Below are 24089 nucleotides of genomic sequence, written 5' to 3'. Positions count from 1 at the left end.
TTGCAGTCAGTGGCCTAACAATAGCCATAGCAGCCCACGTGGCTGCTATGGGGCCTGGGGTAGGAGGGAGCCCCATTCGGAGGTAAATTCATCGTAATAATTCAACTCTTACGTTTCCAGTATGGAAGGGCTCTGTGCAGTGGGAAGCATATGCTTAGTTGTTTTAGTAGTGTGGATTTACTGCTCTCTGAATGTCTAAAACAGAATAAAAATGAACAAAAGCAAAAAATTAACCCTGTAATGTAGTCAAAAATCCCAGACTTTTATTTCTGAGCTTGAATCTTATAGGACAGCTGATAATATGGTTAATATGATTATTATTACAATGTATTATTATTTCTAGTACAACTACGACTTTTATCCACAACCCTGGTATACAATATCACACTAAAATGTTTTGCCAAAGCGTGAAATCTCTTTGCAGCCCATTGGTTCATTTTCTATGGAGAAAAGGCGAACACGTTTTTACTTGATTAGCACCATCCCCAAGCATTAGCTGAATTAAAAGGGAGCTGGTGCATCATAGCAGTACATACAGTGGGTATAGAAAAGCATGCCCCCCCCCCCCTTTAACCACTTAAACCGAATGATGGCTACAGCGCAGACCCCAATTGCCGGGAGGCCATCAATAAACGTCCTCCCCTTTGCATGCGCCCTGTGGTCACTGAGTCACTGAGACTCGGGTGATCACAGATCCGCTCCCGGCCCTTTACCACGTGATCAGCTGTCAGCCAATGACGGCTGATCACGTGATGTAAACAAAGCATTGTGACAGCGTGAGGAGAAAAAAAAGCCGATCATCGGCTCTTGTGTAAGGGACATCGGTCCCCAGTGGAAGAGGCACATCAGCCTCATTGGTGCCCACCAGTGCCACCTGCCATTGCCCACAGTGACCACCAGTAAAAAAAAGTGCCACCTATTAGTGCCCATCACTGCCACCTATCAATGCCCACCAGTGGTGCCAGTCAGCGCCTCATCAGTGCCACCTATCAGTCTCACATACCATTGCTGATCAGTGCCCATCACTGCCACATATCCGTGTCCATCACTGCCACCTACCAGTGCCACCTATTATAGCCAATTCTCAATGCCCTTCAGTGCCACCTATCAGTGCCACCTCTCAGTGCCCACCAGTGCGGCCTTGTCGGTGCCCATTAGTGAAGCCCATCGGTGCCCATCAGAGCAGCCTATCAGTGCAGCCTCATCAGCATACATCAATGAAGTAAAAAAATTACCCGTTTGCAAAATTTTATAACAAAATATAAAACGGTTTTGTATTTTTTTTTATTCTGTATCTTTTTATTTTTTTAACAAAAAATTAAAACCGCAGAGGTGATCAAATACCACTAAAGGAAAGCTCTATTTGTGGCTGAAAAAAAAATATTTGGGTACAGTGTTGTATGACCGTGCAATTGTCATTCAAAGAGTGAGAGCGCTGAAAGCTGTAAATTGGTCTGGGTAGTAGGGGGGGGGGGGGGTTAAGTGCCCAGTAAGCAAGTGGTTAAAATAATCACATTTTGTTGCTTTGCAGCCTGAAATTAAGACAGACACCATTTTTGTTTCATCCAGCTGCATTTTCTCAGTGCACCTTACAACATTCAAGTGAAAGATATAACACTATGTCAGAAAAAAATAAAAATAAATAAAAAAACAGGATTGCTGAGTTGGAAAAAGGATCACCCCCCCCCCCCTCCTAAAAATGATTTGTAAACTCAATCAGGTGTAGCTAATCACCTTCTCATTGGCACACAAATCCGTTTGACTTTCAACTGGGGTAACCACATTTCCAAACTACCATTCAGGGACACCCTTCCTTCCCAAAAATCAGCTTGTGCTGTAACAAATCACAGCACAGTGATTGGACACAAGAGGCAGGATTTATGATTTCTCCAATCACAATCAGGGGGTGGGATTGTGCTCCTCCAGGCATTCCCGGGGTGGCTGTGTTAGTTTCATTCGGGGACACTGTATTGTCCTGGAATGAAGGTGCCCGGGACAGACCTGACATCCGGGACATGTGGTCACCCTACTTTCAACTGTGATCAGGTGTGGTCATTTTGATCCGCATGAAAAGAGCTTTCCTGGAGCTTTTTGGTCCCTGGTAGTGCAACTGAAGCAAACAATCAACGATGGGTGGCAAGGCAATGTTAAAAGATCTGTAGGGTAAAGTTGTGGACAGGCACATATTTAATCAATGTCCTATCCTCCTTTTACTTTCTCTTTAATATCTTATTTTCTTTGCCTTTTCTACTTCTCTCCAAAATTTTTGGAAAATATTATTCTTTGTCTCTATGATAAAAAAAAAAAATCAATAAAAGTAAAGTATTCCAATTGCATTACAAAAATGTGATAAAAAGAAATAATAAAACGTTCTGGGCATGACAGGTATATTATGTTGAGCAATATGTTTTTATTGTTCAGGCTCTTTTATTTAGAACAAAAAAAAACAGTTTATGCCTACTGTAGAAAAGATGATTATGCCCTGGAGACGTGGCAAAACAAAACAATGTAGTTACCAAACTTTTATATAAAATATGTGTAGAACAGATCCACAAATGGAAACAAGTTCTAAGCATGAATTAAATACTTTATTCAGTAGGGATCAGTTACGCAGATATAAAAGATACAAATGAATGAAGCTCTGTAGAATGCATTTTATTTTTAAAAGACAAAATCTGAGACTATCACTTTAAGGTCCCGCCACTGCAGGGAAGGTACGAGACTTTGGGCTCTTTCACACCAGTTTTTTAGGTGGACCTGAACGGGCGCTCCGTGCTCCTCTATGGAGCCGCGGATGTCAGCGGTGACATGCCTGCTGACATCCGACCCGCTCCGATCCGCCAAAGTGTGACGGAGGAAAAACCTACTTTTCCATCCATCTGACGGATCGGGTGATCACGGACAGACGGTCCGTGTTCATCCGATCCCCCCATAGGGGAGAGCGGAGAAAAGACAGGGCGGCCCCTGCACAGTGTTCGGGGACCGCCCTGTCATCCGCCGGCTCAGCAGGATTCAACGGAGCGATCCCCGCTGAGCAAGCGGAGGTTCACGGGGCGGATCATAACTGATCCGCCCCGTGTGAAAGGGGCCTTAGTCTGCATGTTTATCAAACCACGATTTGACACCAGCTGTGTGAATTGATGCATCATTGTCTATGTAAATGCCGCTGTCTTTGGGAAACAATGTCTGCACCATGGGGTGCACCTGGTCAGCCAAAATATGCAGCAGCAGCAGCAGAAGCAAAAGAATGTGAGGAAAGGGGGGATAGCCCCCTTAACCACTTCCGGCCCACCCTATAGCAATGACGGCCAGGCAGTGGTTCAGTTGGTCGGTGGGCATCATATGATCAGCATCGGTGGTGTGGTGTGTCAGTCTGACACACCGCTACACCGATCTCGGTAAAGAGTCAGCTCTTTACCACGTGATCAGCAGTGTCCAATCACGGCTGATTACAGTGGCCCGGATTCAGGTAGAATTGCCCATTATTTACGGAGGCGCAGGGCAACGTTTTTGCCCTGCGCCCCCGCAAATTTGCTCCGCTGGCCTTGATTCACGGAGCAAAAGCTCCGTAAATTGCGCAAGCGCGCCGGCAAAATGCCCGGCGCAAGAGCACGCAATTTAAATGATCCCGTAGGGGGCGGGAATCATTTAAATTAGGCGCGTTCCCGCAACGATCGTAGAGCGCATGCTCCGTCGGGAAACTTTCCCGACGTGCATTGCGGCAAATGACGTCGCAAGGACGTCATTTGCTTCAAAGTGAACGTGAATGGCGTCCAGCGCCATTCACGATTCACATACGCAAACTACGTAAAATTCAAATTTCGCGACGAGGGAACGACGGGTATACGTAACATGGGCTGCCCCTGCTAATAGCAGGGGCAGCCTTGCGTGAAAACCGCCGTACGTAAACGACGTAAATTGCGTACGCAGGGCTTGCGCAACGTTGTGAATCGGAGGTAGTATGCAATTTGCATACTATACACTGAGCACAACGGGAACGCCACCTAGCGGCCACCGCAAGAATGCAGCCTAAGATATGCGGGCATAAGAGCCTTATGCCGCGCAGATCTTAGGCTGCAGTCGGCGTAACAAGGTTCCTGAATCAGGAGCACTCGTTACGCCGGGGCAAGTAAGCAATTAGCGCTGTGTAACCTATGGTTACACAGGCGCAATTGCTTCTTGAATCTACCCCAGTGTAAACAGGAAGACCCGTTTATCTGATGAGGAGAACCGATCGGTGGCTCTCCTGACAGCTTTTAACTTGAAACATGTCGTTACTTTAGCACCTGCAAATCATGTAGTGTTTCCATATTTTTGTCTCCTGTATCTCTATATATAAAATATGTATCTCCAGTAAAGTCACTGCACTCCCATGTGTGTTATTGCACCAGATTTAGTGCTCATTTACACATGAAGAGCGCTCCTTACTGCCTGTCTCAACCCCTAAAAGTCTTCGGCACGACCATTGCAAGGCATTTGCGGAAAGGAAAAAAAAAAGGCTCTGGGATCGGAGGAATGAGGAATATTGGAGAGGGAATTATGAGGGTTTTATGAAGAAGACAATCATCATAAGACTGCAATATCTGCTTCTGGTATCTCTGCAGAAACCCCTCAAAGTCGCGTACGCTCACATTTCAGTGTACGGCCGCCATACGTCACCTGCAATAATAATAATAATACAGAAAAGGACATTCATTTTTTATTGAGAATTGTTAACTTTACATTTATAAGAGTTACTTTCCTGAATGATTACGCCTTTTTCTACTATACTAGTGTACATGTTCTGTTAATGGAATATTTATTTCTATTATAAATGATACCGCTCTAAAAACTGCTGATCCCTTGGCTTTGCTTCCGTTCCACTAAACCAAAAAGGTGCTGGCTATGCACAGGTGCATTGGATAGAAGAAGATCTTCTTCTATCCATTAACCTCTTGCCGACCAGCCGCCGTCGTTTTACGGCGGCAGGTCGGCTCCCCTGCGCAAGAGCACGTAATATAACGTCGGCTCTCGCGCAGGCCACTAGGGCCCCCCGCTCGCCCCCGACTCCCGTGCGCAAGCCCGGCGGAGGCGATCGCCGCCGGGCACACGCGATCGCTCGTTACAGAGCGGGGACCGGGAGCTGTGTGTGTGAACACACAGCTCCCGGTCCTGTCAGGGGGGGAAATGCTGATCTTCTGTTCATACAATGTATTAACACAAGATCAGTCATTTCCCCTAGTGAGGCCACCCCCCCTACAGTAAGAACACACCCAGGGAACATACTTAACACCTTCCTCCCCCCTAGTGTTAACCCCTTCACGGCCAGTGGCATTTTTATAGTAATCCAATGCATTTTTATAGCACTGATCACTATAAAAATGCCAATGGTCCCAAAAATTTGTCAAAAGTGTCCGCCATAATGTCGCAGTACCGAAAAAAAATCGCTGATCGCCGCCATTACTAGTAAAAAAAAAATATTAATAAAAATACCCCCTATTTTGTAAATGCTATAACTTTTGCGCAAACCAATTAATAAACGCTTATTGCGATTTTTTTTTTTTACCAAAAATATGTAGAAGAATACGTATCGGCCTAAACTGAGGGAAAAAAAAAAGTTTTTTTATATATTTTTGGGGGATATTTATTATAGCAAAAAGTAAAAAATATTCATTTTTTTCAAAATTGCCGCTCTATTTTTGTTTATAGCGCAAAAACTATGCTAGGTGATCAAATACCATCAAAATAACGCTCTATTTGTGGGGAAAAAAAGGACACCAATTTTGTTTGGGAGCCACGTCGCACGACCGCGCAATTGTCAGTTAAAGTGACGCAGTGCCGAATTGCAAAAAGTGCTCTGGTCTTTGACAAGCAATATGGTCCGGGGGGTTAAGTGGTTAATGTACACTGTAGCACAACCCAGTGCACCTTGCCATTATAGTGTATACATTCAGTGCTGGAGGTGCCGGAACTGCGTTCCCCTACGTTAACGCTGAAAAAAAGCCCTGCCTTTGGTACATCACTGATGAATAAGATATAAAGCACAAAACTTACTGCATTATGCTGCGGTGCCATACATTTTGAATGGTGCCCCAACCATAGGCATGCGCACAGGGTGTGCCAGGTGTGCCCAGGCACACCCTAATCGCCCTGTGCTGGACAGATTCCCCCTGCTGCTTGGCTGCAGAGAAAGCGACTCAGGAATCTCTGTCCTCAGCCCCTTTCTCTGTCTCAAAAATGAAATATCAGGGGCCTGTTTAGGCCCCTGAAATGTCACCAAAGCCCCCCCCCCCACCCCTAATGGTGCTCCTATAAGATTGTAAAAGTAAATAATAAAAATGTATTGAAAAAAAATATTGTAAAAAAAAATAAAAAAATAATAATTGTAAAAAGTAATAATAATAAAAATAATAAAGTAAAATAATAAAAATAATAAAATTAAAAAGTAATAATAATAAAAATTATAAAATAAAATAAAATAAAAAATTGTAAAAAATATTGTAAAAAATAAATAAAAAATGTAATTAAAAAATTGTAAAAAGTAGTAATAATAAAAATAATAAAATAAAAAGTAATAATAATAAAATAAAATAATTGTAAAAAATATTATAAAAAAAAATAAAAAAAATTGTAAAAAGTAATAATAATAAAAATAATAAAATAAAATAATAAAAATAATAAAATAAAAAGTAATAATAAAAAAAATAAATAAAAAAAAACTACTGACAACAGTCCCTGCCCACTGACACCATAAACTGTACTACTGACACTGTCAATTGCCCTACTGCCCTATATATATATATATATATATACACGCATGTGTGTTTGAGCTTTGGGGTGCACACCCTAATGTAATAGGCTGCGCACACCTATGGCCCCAACACATCTTACTAAAAAATCCTTTTAATATAATTTGTGTTGTGGTGTGCTACTTAGATAATCAAAATGCTCTTCCTTTTTTTTTTTTTTTTTACGAATTTACAATACTGAGTAGCTCTCTTTCACATTCCACTTATTATTTGTTTCAGGAGATTCCCCTTTGGATGGCTCTTCTGACCCTACTTTTCTCCCTCCCCATTATTATTTTTTTTTCTCCTAATCCCTGGGACCTTTAGGCTGGGTTCACATCATTGCGAATTGGATGTGACTTCTCCGCATCCAATTCGCAATAGCGGGAGATTTTGACTGTCTCTCTATGGAGCCGGTTTACATATCTCTGCAGCGGGTCCGGTGCGATTAAAATAAAGAGATGTAGAAATGACAATTGTTGCTCTCTGTAAGAGGTTTTAATATATGCCAATTTTATGTTTATTAGCTTGATTATGATATATATGTATCAATCTTGTTTATTGTGTCATTATGTCAAAACTTGATATAAAACTATATATAATAAAACAAAGTACAAGTGTGTTAATGGCTATTGCTGTGTGCTGGCAGCCCATTAAAAATCAAGGTTAAAGCACGACATACCGCACCACAAATGTGTAAATTAGGTCTCAATTTGACACTAAAACCCATATGGTCTAATCCTGACCTCTAGTGGTTGTGACAGGAGATGCAGAGAATGTTACACTTGGTAGCATTTCTCTGTAACAACCTAACTAAAGGAAATAAAAGTTATATAACGGCATGTCTCCTGTGTTTCTAATTAAAGCTGGTTTTCTTTTTCATCAGCACCAGGGATGGTACTTACATGAATGAAGAGTGTCCCGTGTGTTGGTGGCAGCTTTGTTACTTGATATTTGTATTCTTTTGCCCCAGAATACCCCAGCCATGGGTATGCACCACCTATTGCATTCGGATGTTCACCTCAAACACATATGTGTATGTGCACATGTATATATATTGACAGTGTCAGTAGAGCAGTGGACGGTGTCAGTAGGGCAGAGATTAGTGTCGGTAGGGCAGAGATTGGTGTCAGTAGGGCAGTGGATGGTGTCAGTAGGGCAGAGGATGGTGTCAGTAGGGCAGAGATTGGTGTCAGTAGGGCAGAGATTGGTGTCAGTAGGGCAGTGGACGGTGTCAGTAGGGCAGTGGACGGTGTCAGTAGGGCAGAGATTGGTGTCAGTAGGGCAGTGGATGGTGTCAGTAGGGCAGAGATTGGTGTCAGTAGGGCAGTGGATGGTGTCAGTAGGGCAGAGATTGGTGTCAGTAGGGCAGTGGACGGTGTCAGTAGGGCAGAGATTGGTGTCAGTAGGGCAGTGGATGGTGTCAGTAGGGCAGTGGATGGTGTCAGTAGGGCAGAGATTGGTGTCAGTAGGGCAGTGGATGGTGTCAGTAGTTTTTATTTGTATTGTTTTATTTTGTATTATTTTTTACAAATTTCTTTTTCTTTTTTTCTCTTTTTTACATAGGGGACTATGGTGAAATATCAGGGGTTTAAATAGGGGGAATCTGCAGCACACAGGGTGACTAGGGTGTGTCCTGGTGTGTCAGTGGTCACCAGGAAAATGTATGGGAAATCCAAAATGCTACAGTTGTCACCAGAACAGGAACAGGGTGGAACATTTTTAGTGGCAATATTTGTCCTGGTGGGAAGTGAGATTGAGCATTTCTGAGACAGTAAATGAAGGGAAATCTACCCAAAGGGAAACAGACAGCAAAACAGAAACTGACAGGTTTAATCTGCCCCTTTATATAGCTTTGGATAGAGTAAAGAACGTTAAACCTTCCTTACTCTATCCAAAGCTATATTAAAGGGTTTTGGCTATACATACTGTACACTTGAAAATCCCTGTGACACTAAATGTACTTTCCACCAGACAATCCCAGAACATCTAAATGTCATAACTGGCAAGTGGCTAGCTGTTTGGTTGAAGCTGTCCATTAAATGAAGTGGCCCTTGGTTAAGGCTTGATCATCTCCTTACCTCTTTATTGTGAGTAAATGAAGACGGGTCTGAAGAACCATATTCTGAGCATGCAGTGAACTCTGATGCCACTGAATGAGAAAAAGAGGAAGATCTTGAGGACGGCATCAAAGTGGAAATCCATAGTCTGCTGGGTAAACAAGTTAAATACATTTGGCGTTATCCTTGTGTATGTTGTGGTACTGAGTACAGATATAGTACATGTTACAGCTAGCACAATGGCTTAGCGGTTTCCTCTGGATTCTCCAGTTTTATCTGACAACTCCAAAAGACATGCTGGTAGGATAGATGGCTTCTGTCTAAATTAGCCCTAATATGTGTGTACAGTATGTGTGTGAGATAGCAACATTAGATATTAAAGTGGAGGTTCACCCAAAAAGTTGATTTTTAACATTAGATCGAGGCTCGTTTTGTGAAGGGGAATCGGGTGTTTTTTTTTAAATCAAAGCAGTACTTACCGTTTTAGAGAGCGATCTTCTCCGCCGCTTCCGGGTATGGGCTGCGGGACTGGGCGTTCCTATTTGATTGACAGGCTTCCGACGGTCGCATACATGGCGTCACGATTTTCCGAAAGTAGCCGAACGTCGGTGCGCAGGCGTCGTATAGAGCCGCACCGACGTTCGGCTTCTTTCGGCTACTCGTGACGCGATGTATGCGACTGACAGAAGCCTGTCAATCAAATAGGAACGCCCAGTCCCGAAGACCATACCCGGAAGCGGCGGAGAAGATCTATCTCTAAAACGGTAAGTACTGCTTCGATTTAAAAAAAAACACCCGATTTACCTTGACAAAATGAGCCTCAATCTAATGTTAAAAAAAAAAAATTCGGGTGAACTCCCGCTTTAAAGTCTTTGAGGCATAGATCGATTTGAACGTAGAGCATGTACTGTGCTGTATAACTGTAGGCACTACAGTATATAAATCCTGTAATAAGTAAATGCTGTCCTATACACTGCATGCAAAGTAAAACATTGTAGAACATCATGGTGGTGAAAATCATTTTCCTATTCAGGGAAAGCATTTCATTTATTTTTCTTTTATTGCAACAATGGGACCGATGATTTAAAGTGATATTAAATCTTCCTTTTAAAAGAAAACAATTACAAACATGTTATACTTACCTGCTCAGTGGTTTTGCACAGAGCAGCTCCAATCCTCTACTTTTCAGGTCCCCCATTGGCTCCTCCCCCTTAAGCAGTGTCCCCAGCCAAAAATGCTAGACGTCAGAGGTCTGTTAAGACCCATGATATTTCACCAAAGCCCCCCAAGGGCTTAATAATAAAAAATATTATAAAAAAAATATTAAAAAAAAAAAATTGTAAATTTAAAAAAAAATAAACACTGCTGACGCCAATCTTTGCTCTACTGACACCATCCACTGCTCTGCTGATATACACACATGTGTGTTTGTGCTCTGGGGTGAACACCCTAATGCAATGGGCTGCGCACACCAATGGTCCAGCTACTAACCTGGTCCTCACAGATTTAGACACCGCCTTGATATCCATTCTCCGGATCAAGAGAGAGATTGATCCCAGGAAAACTGACACGAAGATGCAGCAGCTGCCAATCACACATATTAACTGGAGAGGTGTCAGGGATAGCCGGCAGCACTCTCCTCTGTAACACAAGCTGTTTGTCTGGTGACATCTGCAGAAAAGAGACACAACCATAGTAGTATTGGTGTCATATACTAGGCCAGTGGTTCTCAACATGGGGGTCGGAAACCCCTCTGGGGTTGAATGACCATTTGCCAGGGGTCACCAAATCCCGGGCTGTTCCTGAAGCCCACACCGCTCTCCCAGCCTTTTCTCAGCCGCCCAGCTGGGCTGTTCCTGGAGCCTGTGGCCACCCGCTCAGCGTCTTTGCAGCCACCCATTCAGTTCACGGCATGGGTGGGCGGCAGAGACTAGAGGTCAGCTGACTGGTGAGGAATGTGAAGTGGGAGGGGCTGAAGGCAGAGGCGGCTCTTTAATTAGGCAAATTAGGCGGTCGCCTAAGGCCTCACACTCACAGGGGCCTCGCGGCCGCCTAACTTGCCCAATGCATTACCCCAGTTTTGAGGGACAGAGGACCTTAACGCTGCTGTGCTCAGGCAGTATTATGAGCCCCGACTCAGTTGTGGGGCTACCAGCGTCCCTAACAACCAGTGAATATCAGTGACACCACCCCGTGTGACATCAATGACCCAGTATGCCCTTGATCAATGTCGTCACAAGGGGCGGGTTCACCAGGTGACGTCACTGGGTGGCCCCCGCCCCTTAGTTATTAAATAGCAGGATCTGGGGGCCGCCTTGTTAAAGGGGGCTTCCAGATTCCGATAAGCCCCCTGCCCGCAGACCCCCACAACTACCGGCCAGGGTTGTGGGGAAGAGGCTCTTGTTCTTTAATTATTTTTCCCATCATGGGTGTGAGTGGGGCCCCATGTCAAGTTTTGCCTAATGCCTCACATAGCCTAGAGCTGCATCTGGCTGAAGGAGACCCTATCTCCTGATTTCGGCATAGGTGTCACTGCTGCAAGACACCACAAAGTAGGAGACACAGTGAGTAACACTACCTGTGATTTTAGTTGCCATTAAAAGTCCCCACTACAGTTCTCAGATCAGCAGATGACCTTGATCAAGAGCACCTAAGTTGGCCGATCAGAACTCCCTGCCAGCACCACCACTCATCCCAACTCCCCGCCAGCACTGCCACTCATCCCATTCCCCCCACCAAGGAGTAATTGAAGGAATAAAAATAGAGAATAGGAAGGGAATAGGAATAGAATAGGAAGGGAGAGGAAAAGAGGGGGAGGAACAAGAAAAAGGAAGAGAAAGAATAAGATAAAGCACAAGAAAGATGGCTAGAGAGAGGGGTGGGGGGGAACAAGAAATTAGGATAGAGAGGGATAAAAGGGAAAGAAAGGAGAACAACGAGAAAGAGTGGTACATCCTAAAATGTACTATAAGGGGTTTTAATACTGTACGAGTGGAAGGGACTCAGGGAGCGCTAAATGCCCGCGGGCTGGGGTGCAAATTACTTGTCTTGCCTGGGTGCTGACAACCCACGCTACTAAAATCATTTTACTGTTAGGGGTCCCCACCACTTGGAAAAATGTATCAAGGGGTCATGGCACTAGAGGGGTTGAGAACCACTGCCCTAGGCAGAAGGAAACATCTGAAGCATCATTGCCATGTTAACATTGTAGATAATTCTTCTTCCATTGATTGTGGCACTGCTACTGAATGTATGCATGTTGGAGGAATTTCCATTCAAATGGAACCTTACATTATAAAATATGAAAAAGTAATAACAGGCAGACTTTTTGTTGCAGAAGAGATACTATATCTCTTCTGCAATAAAGATTTTTCCTGGCCAGCCTCACGTCAGCACACAATGAGCTGTGCTGACGTGAGGACAGGCCAGGAAAGGAAAATTACAGTAAGTATTGATAACAATTTTCCGTTTTACCTGCCTGTTCCCAATTTCTGATAATGCACACCGAGCTGCGCATGCTCAGCAGTTACATCATCCCAGGATGGCCAATCAAGATGATAAAAGATCCCAAAGATCCCTGCGGCAGGCACGCGTCCGCTATCCTGCTTTATTGGACTGACATACAGATACGTCAGTTTGCGCAAGAGAGACATTCTGACGACGTATATCGGTGTGAGTCGGTCATCAAGTGGTTAATATACAACTAAAGGCAAAATATTTTTTATTAGTTTTATATACAGTGGAGAGGGATTAGAACATCTGTCAGTTTGTACTGTTTTCTGTGTCACCCTCTCTATTTGTCCTGTTTACCATTATCATTAAAAGTGAAAGTAAAGAAAAATCCCAAATTGGGTTGTACCCATAAAAGTAATACATTTGAAACCTTCCAATGGGGACAATAGTTCTGGTTACCTGGGGGTCTCCTAGAAATACCCAGAATTTGCAGGGATTTCCTCTCACTTCCTGTTTTGGCTTTGGGACAGGAAGTGAAGGGAAATCTCCCCAATGGGAAACAGATGGCAAAAAATAATCTGACAGGGGTTATAACTCTCCCTTACTCTATCCAAAATGAAAACAAAGTTTTGCCTATAATTCTACTTTATTGATCTATTTTTAAGTAATATTATTTATTATGTATTTGATGTTCTCACCTGCACATTGCTCCCAAATTTTCCACGATCACACACTGTCCACCATTTTCACAGTAGAAATCCCCCATATTGCACATGCTTTTGCACGCTCCAGCGTAGTATTTGTATCCTGGTTTGCAGTATGTTGTTTCAGAACCATAGTTCATTACCATCTCCAGGGGCCTGAAGACATTATCACGTATCTCTTCACTGACATCAGTGACTGTGTTTGTGATATTGCCATCTTTGTGGTCTGTAGGATAAGGGAGAGTACTTCCTTTGTGGCCTGTAGGATAAGGGAGTGTACTTCCTTTGTGGTCTGTAAGATAAGGGAGAGTACTTCCTTTTTGGTCTGTAGGATAAGGGAGAGTACTTTCTTTGTGGCCTGTAGGATAAGGGAGAGTACTTCCTTTGTGGTCTGTAGGATAAGGGAGAGTACTTCCTTTGTGGTCTGTAAGATAAGGGAGAGTACTTCCTTTGTGGCCTGTAGGATAAGGGAGAGTACTTCCTTTGTGGTCTGTAGGATAATGTAGAGTACTTCCTTTGTGATCTGTAGGATACGGGAGGGTACTTCCTTTGTGGCCTGTAGGATAAGGGAGAGTACTTCCTTTGTGGTCTGTAGGATACGGGAGAGTACTTCCTTTGTGGTCTGTAGGATACGGGAGGGTACTTCCTTTGTGGCCTGTAGGATAAGGGAGAGTACTTCCTTTGTGGTCTGTAGGATACGGGAGAGTACTTCCTTTGTGGCCTGTAGGATAAGGGAGAGTACTTCCTTTTTGGTCTGTAGGATAAGGGAGAGTACTTCCTTTTTGGTCTGTAGGATACGGGAGAGTACTACCTTTGTGGCATGTAGGATAAGGGAGAGTACTTCCTTTGTGGCCTGTAGGATAAGGGAGAGTACTTCCTTTGTGGTCTGTAAGATAAGGGAGAGTACTTCCTTTGTGGTCTGTAGGATAAGGGAGAGTACTTCCTGTTGATTGCACATGATTTGGTTCTGTCACCTGTAGAGTTCTATTCCTATGACCAAGCTCTACCTCTATGTGAGAATCTCCACTACTCTCTACTTGGAAAGCAGAGTTGTTAGGAAGTAATATTTTTATCTGGTCATCAACTATGCCACTCCCAATTTCCATAGGTTGTAATTCCAGGTTTGTTTTTATCCAGTGGTCCAAGGAGATGCCTGTAGTTAAGGGTAGAGCTTCTGTGAGCTCCAAAACTCTTTTGTCCCAGCTCAGTGTTTTTGGTCTGTTTGCCGTCTTTTCCAGTGAGTCTTTGTCTCCTCTGATTTCATTCATATAAGGAGTCACTTTAGTGGACATTATTTTATTCTGAGTACTAGTAGGTGGAATCACTGATATGCCTGTAGTAGCTCCCAAGGAGGATTTGCTGCTTTTTGATTCATTGTTTTTTGATTTATGGAGCTCTTTGGACCTTTGTGATACTATCTCAGAATTGGGGGTGGTTGCATGTGTCAAAAAGACCGACTCTTTTAATCCATCGAATGTAGTGGTGACCACTGTGGCGAATGCTTCAAAAAAAAATTTAAACTGCTTGTTTGTGTTATTCTCGTCATCATGAATAGGCAGTCTTCTCAATTCGTTCTTTATAGTACTTATAGTTTCTTCTTTAGAAAACATTTCTCCATCAGCGCTATGAACAAGTTCTTGGTGTTTGTCTCCATTTGGAGACACTGGAATCGATAATCCAGTTCTTTCTAAGGCTTTACTGGAAGAGTTGGGTCTTCTGTCCAGTACCTTCGTTTTTCGAACTTGTTTCTTATTTCTGCTAAGTCTTGGGAATAATTCAATAATTGTTCTTGGTGTCTTACGTTTGACCTCGCTATACATCTCATCTTCTTTTGGCTTTCTGTGTTTCGCACTGGATAGGTGCTTGTTGGGTCTTTTTGATCTTCTGGCCTTTCCGAATTCCCTTTCAACAAATTTTTTCTTGTTCCACTTCATTAAAGGACCATTGGGAATTTTTTTTATGGTGCCATTTTTCGTTTTTTTATTGCCTATGATCTTTTTGTTCTTTCTACTTGACAGTCTTTTTTTAATGTAATCATTTTTTCTGCCTTTGTTTAGATTTATAGGCTTCTTTTTTCTGTTGTTTAATATCATCAACGTATCCTCGATAGGTTTCATTTCTTGAAACTTTACAATCTTTTTAAAAATGCCCCTTATTTCCAGGATTTCCACATGTTTCATCGGTGATTGTGAATGAGGCAACCACAGTCTGACGGGGTCACTTAACAAAACCTCTGAGGTCAGTTTAGTTGGAGGTTTTTGCAAGATGTTCATGTCTAGAATTGTAACACAAACAATTACATATATACTGTCAGTTATCAGGGAATACAGGTCTTCCTTAGAAGCTAATGAGACTGGTGCATGCGTCACAGGGATTTATACAGAGAAGAATGAATATCAACTGAATATTGAATTGAGACAAAGGAATAATAATGAATATCAATGTTGGCATATTTTAGAGGGAATCAGCATATTAGAAATTCTCAACGGGTGCCTTTAACCCCTTCAGCCCCAGAGCATTTTTTGAGATTCGGCACTGCGTCGCTTTAACTGACAATTGCGCGGTCATGTGAAGTGGCTCCCAAACAACATTTACATCCTTTTTTCCCCACAAATAGAGCTTTCTTTTGGTGGTATTTGATCACCTCTGCGGATTTTATTTTTTGCGCTATAAACAAAAATAAAGCGACAATTAAAAATAAAAAAATTAATATTTTTTACTTTTTGCTATCACAAACCCCAAAAAAACATATTTAGGCCGATACGTATTCTTCTACATATTTCTGGTAATAAAAATCGCAATAAGTGTTTATTGATTGGGTTGCGCAAAAGTTATAGCGTCTACAAAATAGGGGATAGTTTTATGGCATTTTTCTTAATATTTTTTTTTTACTAGTAATGGCGGACACATCGGACACTTTTGACACCATGGGACCATTGTAATTTTTACAGCGATCAGTGCTATAAAAATGCACTGATTACTGTGAAAATTACACTAGCAGTGAAGGGGTTAACCTGTAGGGGGCGCTGAAGTGGTTAAGTGTGACCTAAGGGAGTGATTCTTACTGTGTGGGGGCGTGGCTTTGTGTGTGATGTCACTGATCGTCGTTCCCTATGACAGGGAATGGACGATCAGTGACACTGACTAGGAAGAACGGGGAAAGGTTTGTTTACACTCACCTCTCCCCGTTCTTCAGCTCTGTGACCCGATCGTGGGACACTGGTGGTGATCAGGTCCCGCGGGCGCGGTTACGGAGTTCGCAAACCCATGGCTGGGCTCCTAAAGGGGACGTACCTGTACGTGCTTATGCCCAGCCGTGCCACTTTGCCAACGTATATTGTCGTTAGGCAGTCCTTAAGTGGTGAGGCTTTGACAATAAATCCTGGAAGCTGATGGTTTTTATGCAGAGCTGCACCGGATTTTGCACTTTCTGCCTGGGATTCAGAGAGATCGGCGCATCTTTAGATAGGCGTAGCGCATCATTGTGAGGCAAGTTCAGTATTCACAAAGCACTTGCTCCCATATGTACGCCGGCGTAACGTAAATGGGCCGGCGTAAGCCCGCGTAATTCAAAATAGCAAGGCAGTGGGCATGTTATATTATAATGAAGCGTGACCCCATGTAAATGCATGGCCGAACGAACAGCGTAAGCGCGCGCATGCTCAGAATCATGTTGAATTTACTCCCTAAGATACGCCGGATCCATTCATGCAACGTGAACGTAACCTACGCCCAGCCCCATTCACGTATGACTTACGTAAACGACGTAAAATACGACGGCTGTTCCGACGTTTCCGACATCCATACCTTAAAGCGGGGGTTCACCCTAAAAAAAAAAAATTCTTTATCTACCATCCCATCCAGCATACTAGCGTCAGCTACAGTATGCCTTGTTTTTTTTTTTTTTGCGCTGTACTTACCGTTTAATCGTCCAGTTTCGTTTCAGACTCAGGCGGGGAAATAGGCGTTCCTATGAAGAGGGGAACATGATTGACGTCCGGCTATGGCACGTCACGCCTTCCGAAATTAGCCGAAATAGGACTCGGATATATACGGCGCCTGCGCAGTCAGCTCCTAGTCTGTGCGCAGGCGCCGCATAGCACCGTGAAGAGCCGAGTCCTACTCCGGCTATTTTCGGAACGCGTGACGCGCCATAGCCGGACGTCAATCATGTTCTCCTCTTCATAGGAACGCCTACTCCCCGCGGGAGTCTGAAACTAAACTGAAGGATTAAACTGTAAGTACAGCGCAAAAAAAAAAAAAAGAAGGCATACTGTAGCTGACGCTAGTATGCTGGATGGGATGGTAGATAAAGAATTAGTTGTTTTTTAGGGTGAACCTCCGCTTTAACATGACTTACCCCTGCTTTATGAGGTGTAAACTTCCGCCAGACGTACACCTTACGTAAACGGAGTAGCTTACTGCGATGGGCGCAAGTACGTTCGTGAATCGGCGTATCTAGCTCATTTACATATTCGACGCGTAAATCAACGGAAGCGCCCCTAGCGGCCAGCGTAAATATGCACCCAAGATACGACGGCGTAGGAGACTTACGTCGGTCGTATCTTGCCAAAATTCAGGCGTATCTGCTTTCCTGAATAAGCCTATTGATACGACGGTCGCACATTTGAACTTACGACGGCGTATCTGGAGATACGTCGTCATAAGTCCTTTCTGAATCCGGGCCTCTGGTTTTAGTAAATCTCCTCTACTGAGACGCTAGTCTATTGTAAAATATTAGGTGCAAGGTGGTTTTGGCCAGCAGGTGGCGATATAAGCAACGCATGTATTAGCTTTGCCAGTATTTATATAATGTATCATTAATATAGCTAACAATTGTGATTTCTGTTAATTAGTCAAATAAATTGGTTATTTCACTCAGGAAAGTCTGTAAAATGTTTTTAGTTTTAAAATACAGTGAGCATAAAGAATGTGCTCAGTGTCATTCAGAAACAGAATGCAGACAATTAACTTTTTAACCTGCCAGATTGTCGCCCCCTGAAATGTGCAGTAAAATTAGCAAAGGAAATGAAATTGGTTGCTTTTTTTTATCTACTTAAGTCACTGCAAATAGCTGAAATAGGTTGCTGCCATCGCCTGTCACGTCACCTACAAATGGCGCTGAAGGTACAGCTAATGAAAGCACATTTCTATTATTTATGATCAGAAAATGTATTCATAAACTCTCGGCTCTATTGAGGGATTCCGCTGCCCTGACAGCACAGAAAATATAGCTCCTTTTTCTACAGGCTCCCCACTTTTATCATCCATCATTTTAAGCCTTAAACACGTGGGCCTGATTTAGTATTAGCTTGCAAATATTCCTCTGAAGAGCACCTGATACAGTAAGCAATACAGATATACAAAACAAGCTCTACTCTGCTTTATTGAAGCCCTTAACCACTTCCATACCAGGCACTTACGCACCTTCCCGCCCAAGCCAATTTTCAGCTTTCAGCGCTGTCGCAATTTGAATGACAATTGCGCGGTCATGCTACGCTGTACCCAAACAAAATTGACGTCCTTTTTTACCCACAAATGGAGCTTTCTTTTGGTGGTATTTGATCACCTCTGCGGTTTTTATTTTTTGCGCAACAACTAAAAAAAGACCGACATTTTTGAAAAAAATTAAGTTTTTATTTTTTTTCTGTTCATTTTTTTGTAAATAAGTAAGTTTTCTTCTTCAATTATGGGCACTGATATGGCGGCACTGGTGGGCACCGATGAGGTGCCACTGGTGGGCACCGATGAGGTGCCACTGGTGGGCACCGATAGGCAGCACTGGTGGGCACTGATAGGCAGCACTGATGGGCACTGATAGGCGGCGCTGGTATGCGGCACTGATGGGCACTCATGGGCGGCACTGATGGGCACTCATGGGCGGCACTGATGGGCACTGATAGGTGGGCACTGGGCATAGATGGGCACTAAGAGGTGGCACTGATGGACACTGGGTGGCACTGATGGACACTGGGTGGCACTGATTGATACTGGGTGGCACTGAGGGGTGATACTGATGGCATTGCTACAGTCAGAGCCCATTTGTGGGCACTGATTGGCATCAATTGCATTTTTTTTTTACTATTTGTGCTCTATTGAGCACTCCCTGGTGGTCCAGTGTGTGGATCCGAGGGGGGGGGGGCTGTGCTGATAAACAATCAGCGCAAACCCCCCCTGTCAGGAGAGCCGCCGATCTGCTCTCCTCTACTCGCGTCTATCAGACACGAGTGACGAAGAGCCGGTCAACGGCTCTTCCTGTTTACATCGCGATCAGCCGTGATTGGACACGGCTGATCACGTGAAAAAATGTCTCCGTGAGAGACACTTTACCTCGATCGGTGTTGCGGGGTGTCAGACTGACACCCTGCAACAACGATCGCCGCGATGCGCGCCCCCGGGGGCGCGCAGCGGCTCAATATCCTGAGGACGTCATATGACGTCCAGTCAGGATTTAGCAACCACTTTGCCGACGTCAATCTGTCAATGGCGGGCGGCAAGTGGTTAAAGTAAACTTACTAGCAACAACATAGCTCCCAACTGTCCCTGATTTCAAGGGACTGTCCCTGATTTGGAGCAATGTCCCTCTGTCGCTCATTCCTCCTCATTTGTCCCTCATTTTGGTCTGATCTATAATCTATAAAATGTACTTTTTATCTTTCAAAAAGTGTTTTCCAGTTCTAAACCTTTCATCAGATTTATAAATTGCTGCATTTGTAAATTGAAAAAAGCCAATATAAAATAATAGTAGTGGTAAAAAAAGGACTTGTGGGTTTAACCAATCCTTGTTTTTTTTTTTGTACAATTCTCCTTTAAGGGGGCGTGGCAATGGGGTGTGTCCTATGCCTGCATACATTTGCTGATAGGTGTCCGCCATTCCCATCTCAAAAAGTTGGGAGGTATGGCAACAATGTAGGCAGTTTAACCACTTGCCAACCCCTGCACGCCGATGTATGTCGGAAGAATGGCACGGGCAGGCAGATTGGCGTACAGGTACGTCCATTTGAATCTGCCGCCCAGCGGGCCCGCGCCTCTCGAGTGTGGCCGCAGGTCCCGGGAACTTGATGTTCCGGGGAGTCCCGCCATTGCGGTCGGCAAGAGCAGAACGGGGGAATGCCTTTGTAAACAAGGCATTCCCCTATTCTGCCTAGTGACATGTCACGTGTAGCCACGCCCCCAAACAGTTAGAATCACTTCTTAGGGAACACTTAACCCCTGCAGCGCCACCTAGTGGTTAACCCCTTCACTGCCAGTGTAATTTTTACAGTAACCAGTGCATTTTTTAGCACTGATCGCTGTAAAAATGACAATGGTCCCAAAATGGTGTCAAAAGTGTCCGATGTGTCCGCTATAATGTCGCAGTCACAATAAAAATCGCTGATCGCCATAAATGCCATAAAACTTTTCCCTATTTTGTAGAAGCTATAACTTTTGCGCAAACCAAATAATTATAAACGCTTATTGCGATTTTTCTTTACCGAAAATATGTAGAAGAATACGTATCGGACTAAACTGTGGAATTTTTTTTTACATTTTATATATTTTTGGGGGATATTTATTACAGCAAAAAGTACAAAATATTGTTGTTTTTTTTTTTTCAATTGTCGCTCGATTTTTGTTTATAGCGCCAAAAAAAAATAAAAATCGCAGAGGTGATCAAATACCACCAAAGGAAAGCTCTATTTGTGGGAAAAAAAGGACGTCAATTTTGTTTGGGAGCCACGTCACACGACTGTGCAATTGTCAGTTAAAGCGACGCAGTGTGGAATTCGCAAAAAGTGACCCGGTCTTTAACCACCAAAATGGTCCGGGGCTTAAGCGGTTACTTAAGATACGGTGACCAGAAGTCCCTGGTTTCCGGGGACAGTCCCCGGTCTGAGGACACTGTCCCTGAAGTCAGTCTGTCCCCAAATTTGCTCCCCGGATTGCAGGGGCGACGCCAGGTGCAGGGCCAATCTTGGGCTTGTAGTGAGGCAGAGGGGGGCGGTCCGCCCCAGGTGCCACACACTGTGGGGTCTCAGGCTAGCGTCGCCCACTGTGAAAGCTTTAATTTGAATCGCTGGGATGCCCACCGTCACACAAGTCCCGCCTCCTGGTTTGATAGACAGCACACTTGTCCAATGCCGGGACGTGTATTGTCTATCATAGGTAGATGGGTAAAGGGTACTAACTAATATAAATCCTTACCTAGCCTTATGGTAGGAAGAACAATGGGGTAGATTCAGGTACCTTTGCGCAGTTTTTACGGAGGCGCAGTACCTCTGTTAATTGCGTGGGCGCTCCGGCAAAATGCCCGGCGTAAGCGCGCGCAATTTAAATGATCCTGTAGGGGGCGGGAATCATTTAAATTAGGCGCGTTCCTGCGCCGATCGTAGAGCGCATGCTCCGTCTGGAAACTTTCCCGACGTGCATTGCGGCAAATGACGTCGCAAGGACGTCATTTGCTTCAAAGTGAACGTGAATGGCGTCCAGCGCCATTCACGAATCACTTACGCAAACTACGTAAAGTTCAAATTTCGCGACGCGGGAACGACGGGTATACGTAACATTGGCTGCCCCTGCTAATAGCAGGGGCAGCCTTACGCGAAAACCACCGTACGCAAACGACGTAAACTGCGTACGCAGGGCTCGCGTAACGTTGTGAATCGGCGTTAGTATGCAATTTGCATACTATACGCTGAGCACAACGGGAACGCCACCTAGCGGCCATCGCAAGAATGCAGCCTAAGATATGCGGGCATAAGAGCCTTATGCCACGCATATCTTAGGCTGCAGTCGGCGTAACGAGGTTCCTGAATCAGGAGCATTCGTTACGCCGGCGCAAGTAAGCAATTGCGCTGCGTAACGATGGTTACGCAGGCGCAATTTCTCTCTGAATCCGGGCCAATGATTTTTCTACAAAACTTGATCAGCCATGACAAAATTAAAAGACAAAGGAAATGCTTAGTCTAAAGATCGTAGGTATAGTCATGGGCGTCCGGTGAAATTTTTTCAGAGGGGGGCGATTTGGCAGTGACGATACACAGTTGCATTTTACCCTTTCTTCGACCGCTAGTGGGGGTTTAAAGCGCCCCCCCCACGTAAAAAAGGAAAAACAACCCACTGTGCCCCCTGCATCTTTCAATATCTCTTTGTCACTACTGTGTACCCCCTCTCCACAACTGCACCTCTGGAACCCATTACATTACACAGCACCCAGCATCACTGGACCCCTTTACATTACACAGCACCCCTTTCCCTTGACCAGAACACTACACTATATTGACAGTATATTTATTTCAGATCTAAAAGAGGAATCTTTTGGAATGAGGGCCAAATGGGTTTGATTCCAGAAGAGGGACAGGCACTCTAAATAAGGGACAACTAGAGGGGGGGAAAGTGCTGCAGTCACCGCTTAAATCGGCCCCAGGGCCAGTTCGGCCCTGCTCCTGGCTCTCCCTGGCGATTCCAGGGGGGGGCAACGACCCCCCTTGCCCTATGGAGCGGACGCCCATGGGTATAGTGCTGCCACCTCCTATTCTGCTGCCCAGGGTATAGGCGCACAATGGCAATTTGCTCAATATAAACTTGGATAACTTGGATTATTAGATCATCAATCTAGACTTACCCGCTCCAGCTCCAATGACATAACTCCCCAGACAGCAGAGCACAAATCTGCACAGGTACATCGCGCCCGATGCTGTCCTCCGCATGTCACCCGGACCCAACCTGGGCTTCTCTCTGTCACTCTGCTGTCATCTCATGGTCAGCAAGATCCTTATATGAACCCCACTGTAAAATCACAACTGCTATGTTCTCAATCCAGTCTTCATCTGTAATTATCATTTCAGTTTGTGAGAACTTCTATTGTGGTTCCATCACCACCATCTATTTTAGTTTTGCCTTTACTTGTTACTTTATGAATAACGAACATAAACGGTTTCAATGAATAATCGAGCGCAATTTGCACCCATAACAGCCAATAACATATTGGGCCAGATTCACGTAGCTCAGCGGATCTATAGATCCGCTCGATCTACGTGAATTAAGATCCGCTCCCGCAAGTTTAGGAGGCAAGTGGCTAATTCACAAACCACTTACCTCCAAACTTGCGACGGCGGATCCTAAATCCCCCGGCGGAATTCAAATTCCGCGGCTAGGGGGAGTGTACTATTTAAATCAGGCGCGTTCCCGCGCCGATTTAAATGCGCATGCGCCGTCCGTGAAATTTCCCGGCGTGCATTGCTCCCACTGACGTCGCTAGGACGTCAGTGGTTTCGACGCTTACGTAAAAATTCAAATTCGACGCGGGAACGCCGGCTATACTTAACATTGGCTGCGCCTCATAGGAGCAGGGGTAAGTATCTCTCGCGGCGGAATTCAAATTGGGCGGGTAGGGGGCGTGTTTAATTTAAATAAAGCGCGTCCCCGCGCCGAACGAACTGCGCATGCGCCGTCCCTAAAATTTCCCGCCGTGCATTGCGCTAAATGACGTCGCAAGGACGTCATTGGTTTTGACGTGAACGTAAATGGCGTCCAGCCCCATTCACGGACGACTTACGCAAACGGCGTAAAATTTTTTAAATTAGACGCGGGAACGACGGCCATACTTAACATTGAGTACGCCACCATATAGCAGCTTTAACTATACGCCGGAAAAAGCCGCTATCGCGGTAAACAAAGTAAAGTAAACAAAGCCGCTATCGCGGCTGTCGGCATGTAATCTGTGATTTTTTTTTCACCGATTTCATGCTTGTAAGCCTGGAGGAGAGATGTGGGGTCTCATTGACCCCCCATCTCTCCATAAAGAGGACCTGTCACAGTGATTCTTATTACAAGGGATGTTTACATTCCTTGTAATAGGAATAAAAGTGATCAAAAAAACAAAAATGTAAAAAAAGTGTAAAAATAAAAAAATTAAGTAAAAAAAAAATAATAAAATAATAAAAAAAAAATTTAAAACGCACCTGTCCCGGTCGCTCGCGTGCAGAAGCAAACGCGCATGCAAGTCCCGCCCACATATGTAAACACCGTTCAAACCCCACATGTGAGGTATCATCGCGTGCGTTAGAGCTTGTGCAACAATTCTAGCACTAGACCTCCTCTGTAACTCAAAAATAGTAACCTGC

General features: G+C 44.3%; 1 protein-coding gene across 1 annotated transcript; it reads right to left on the bottom strand.

The window, feature by feature from the left end:
* Positions 1–4156: 4156 nt before the first annotated feature.
* On the bottom strand, positions 4157–15257 carry LOC120918333. Its single transcript, XM_040329872.1, has 4 exons — positions 12979–15257; positions 10319–10498; positions 8849–8975; positions 4157–4659 (listed from the first exon to the last, which is right to left on the bottom strand). Exons 1-4 carry the CDS (start codon positions 15255–15257, stop codon positions 4612–4614), a joined length of 2634 nt encoding a protein of 877 aa, XP_040185806.1. The 3' UTR covers positions 4157–4611.
* Positions 15258–24089: the final 8832 nt, after the last annotated feature.

Source organism: Rana temporaria, chromosome 12 (genome assembly GCF_905171775.1).
Source record: "Rana temporaria chromosome 12, aRanTem1.1, whole genome shotgun sequence".
Taxonomy (NCBI): domain Eukaryota; kingdom Metazoa; phylum Chordata; class Amphibia; order Anura; family Ranidae; genus Rana; species Rana temporaria.
The sequence above is the reverse complement of the archived record's forward strand: the minus strand, read 5'-3'. Positions and strand labels throughout refer to the sequence as shown.

Bases quoted from the DNA above. Each gene is read 5' to 3' on its own strand.
- LOC120918333 (XM_040329872.1), bottom strand. From the start codon at position 15,257: ATGAACATCTTGCAAAAACCTCCAACTAAACTGACCTCAGAGGTTTTG. The intron at 10,499-12,978 runs GTGAGAACATCA...TCTTTTCTGCAG, and splicing joins AATTTGGGAGCAATGTGCAG to ATGTCACCAGACAAACAGCT. The intron at 4,660-8,848 runs GTAAGGAGATGA...TTATTATTGCAG, and splicing joins CATTTACTCACAATAAAGAG to GTGACGTATGGCGGCCGTAC.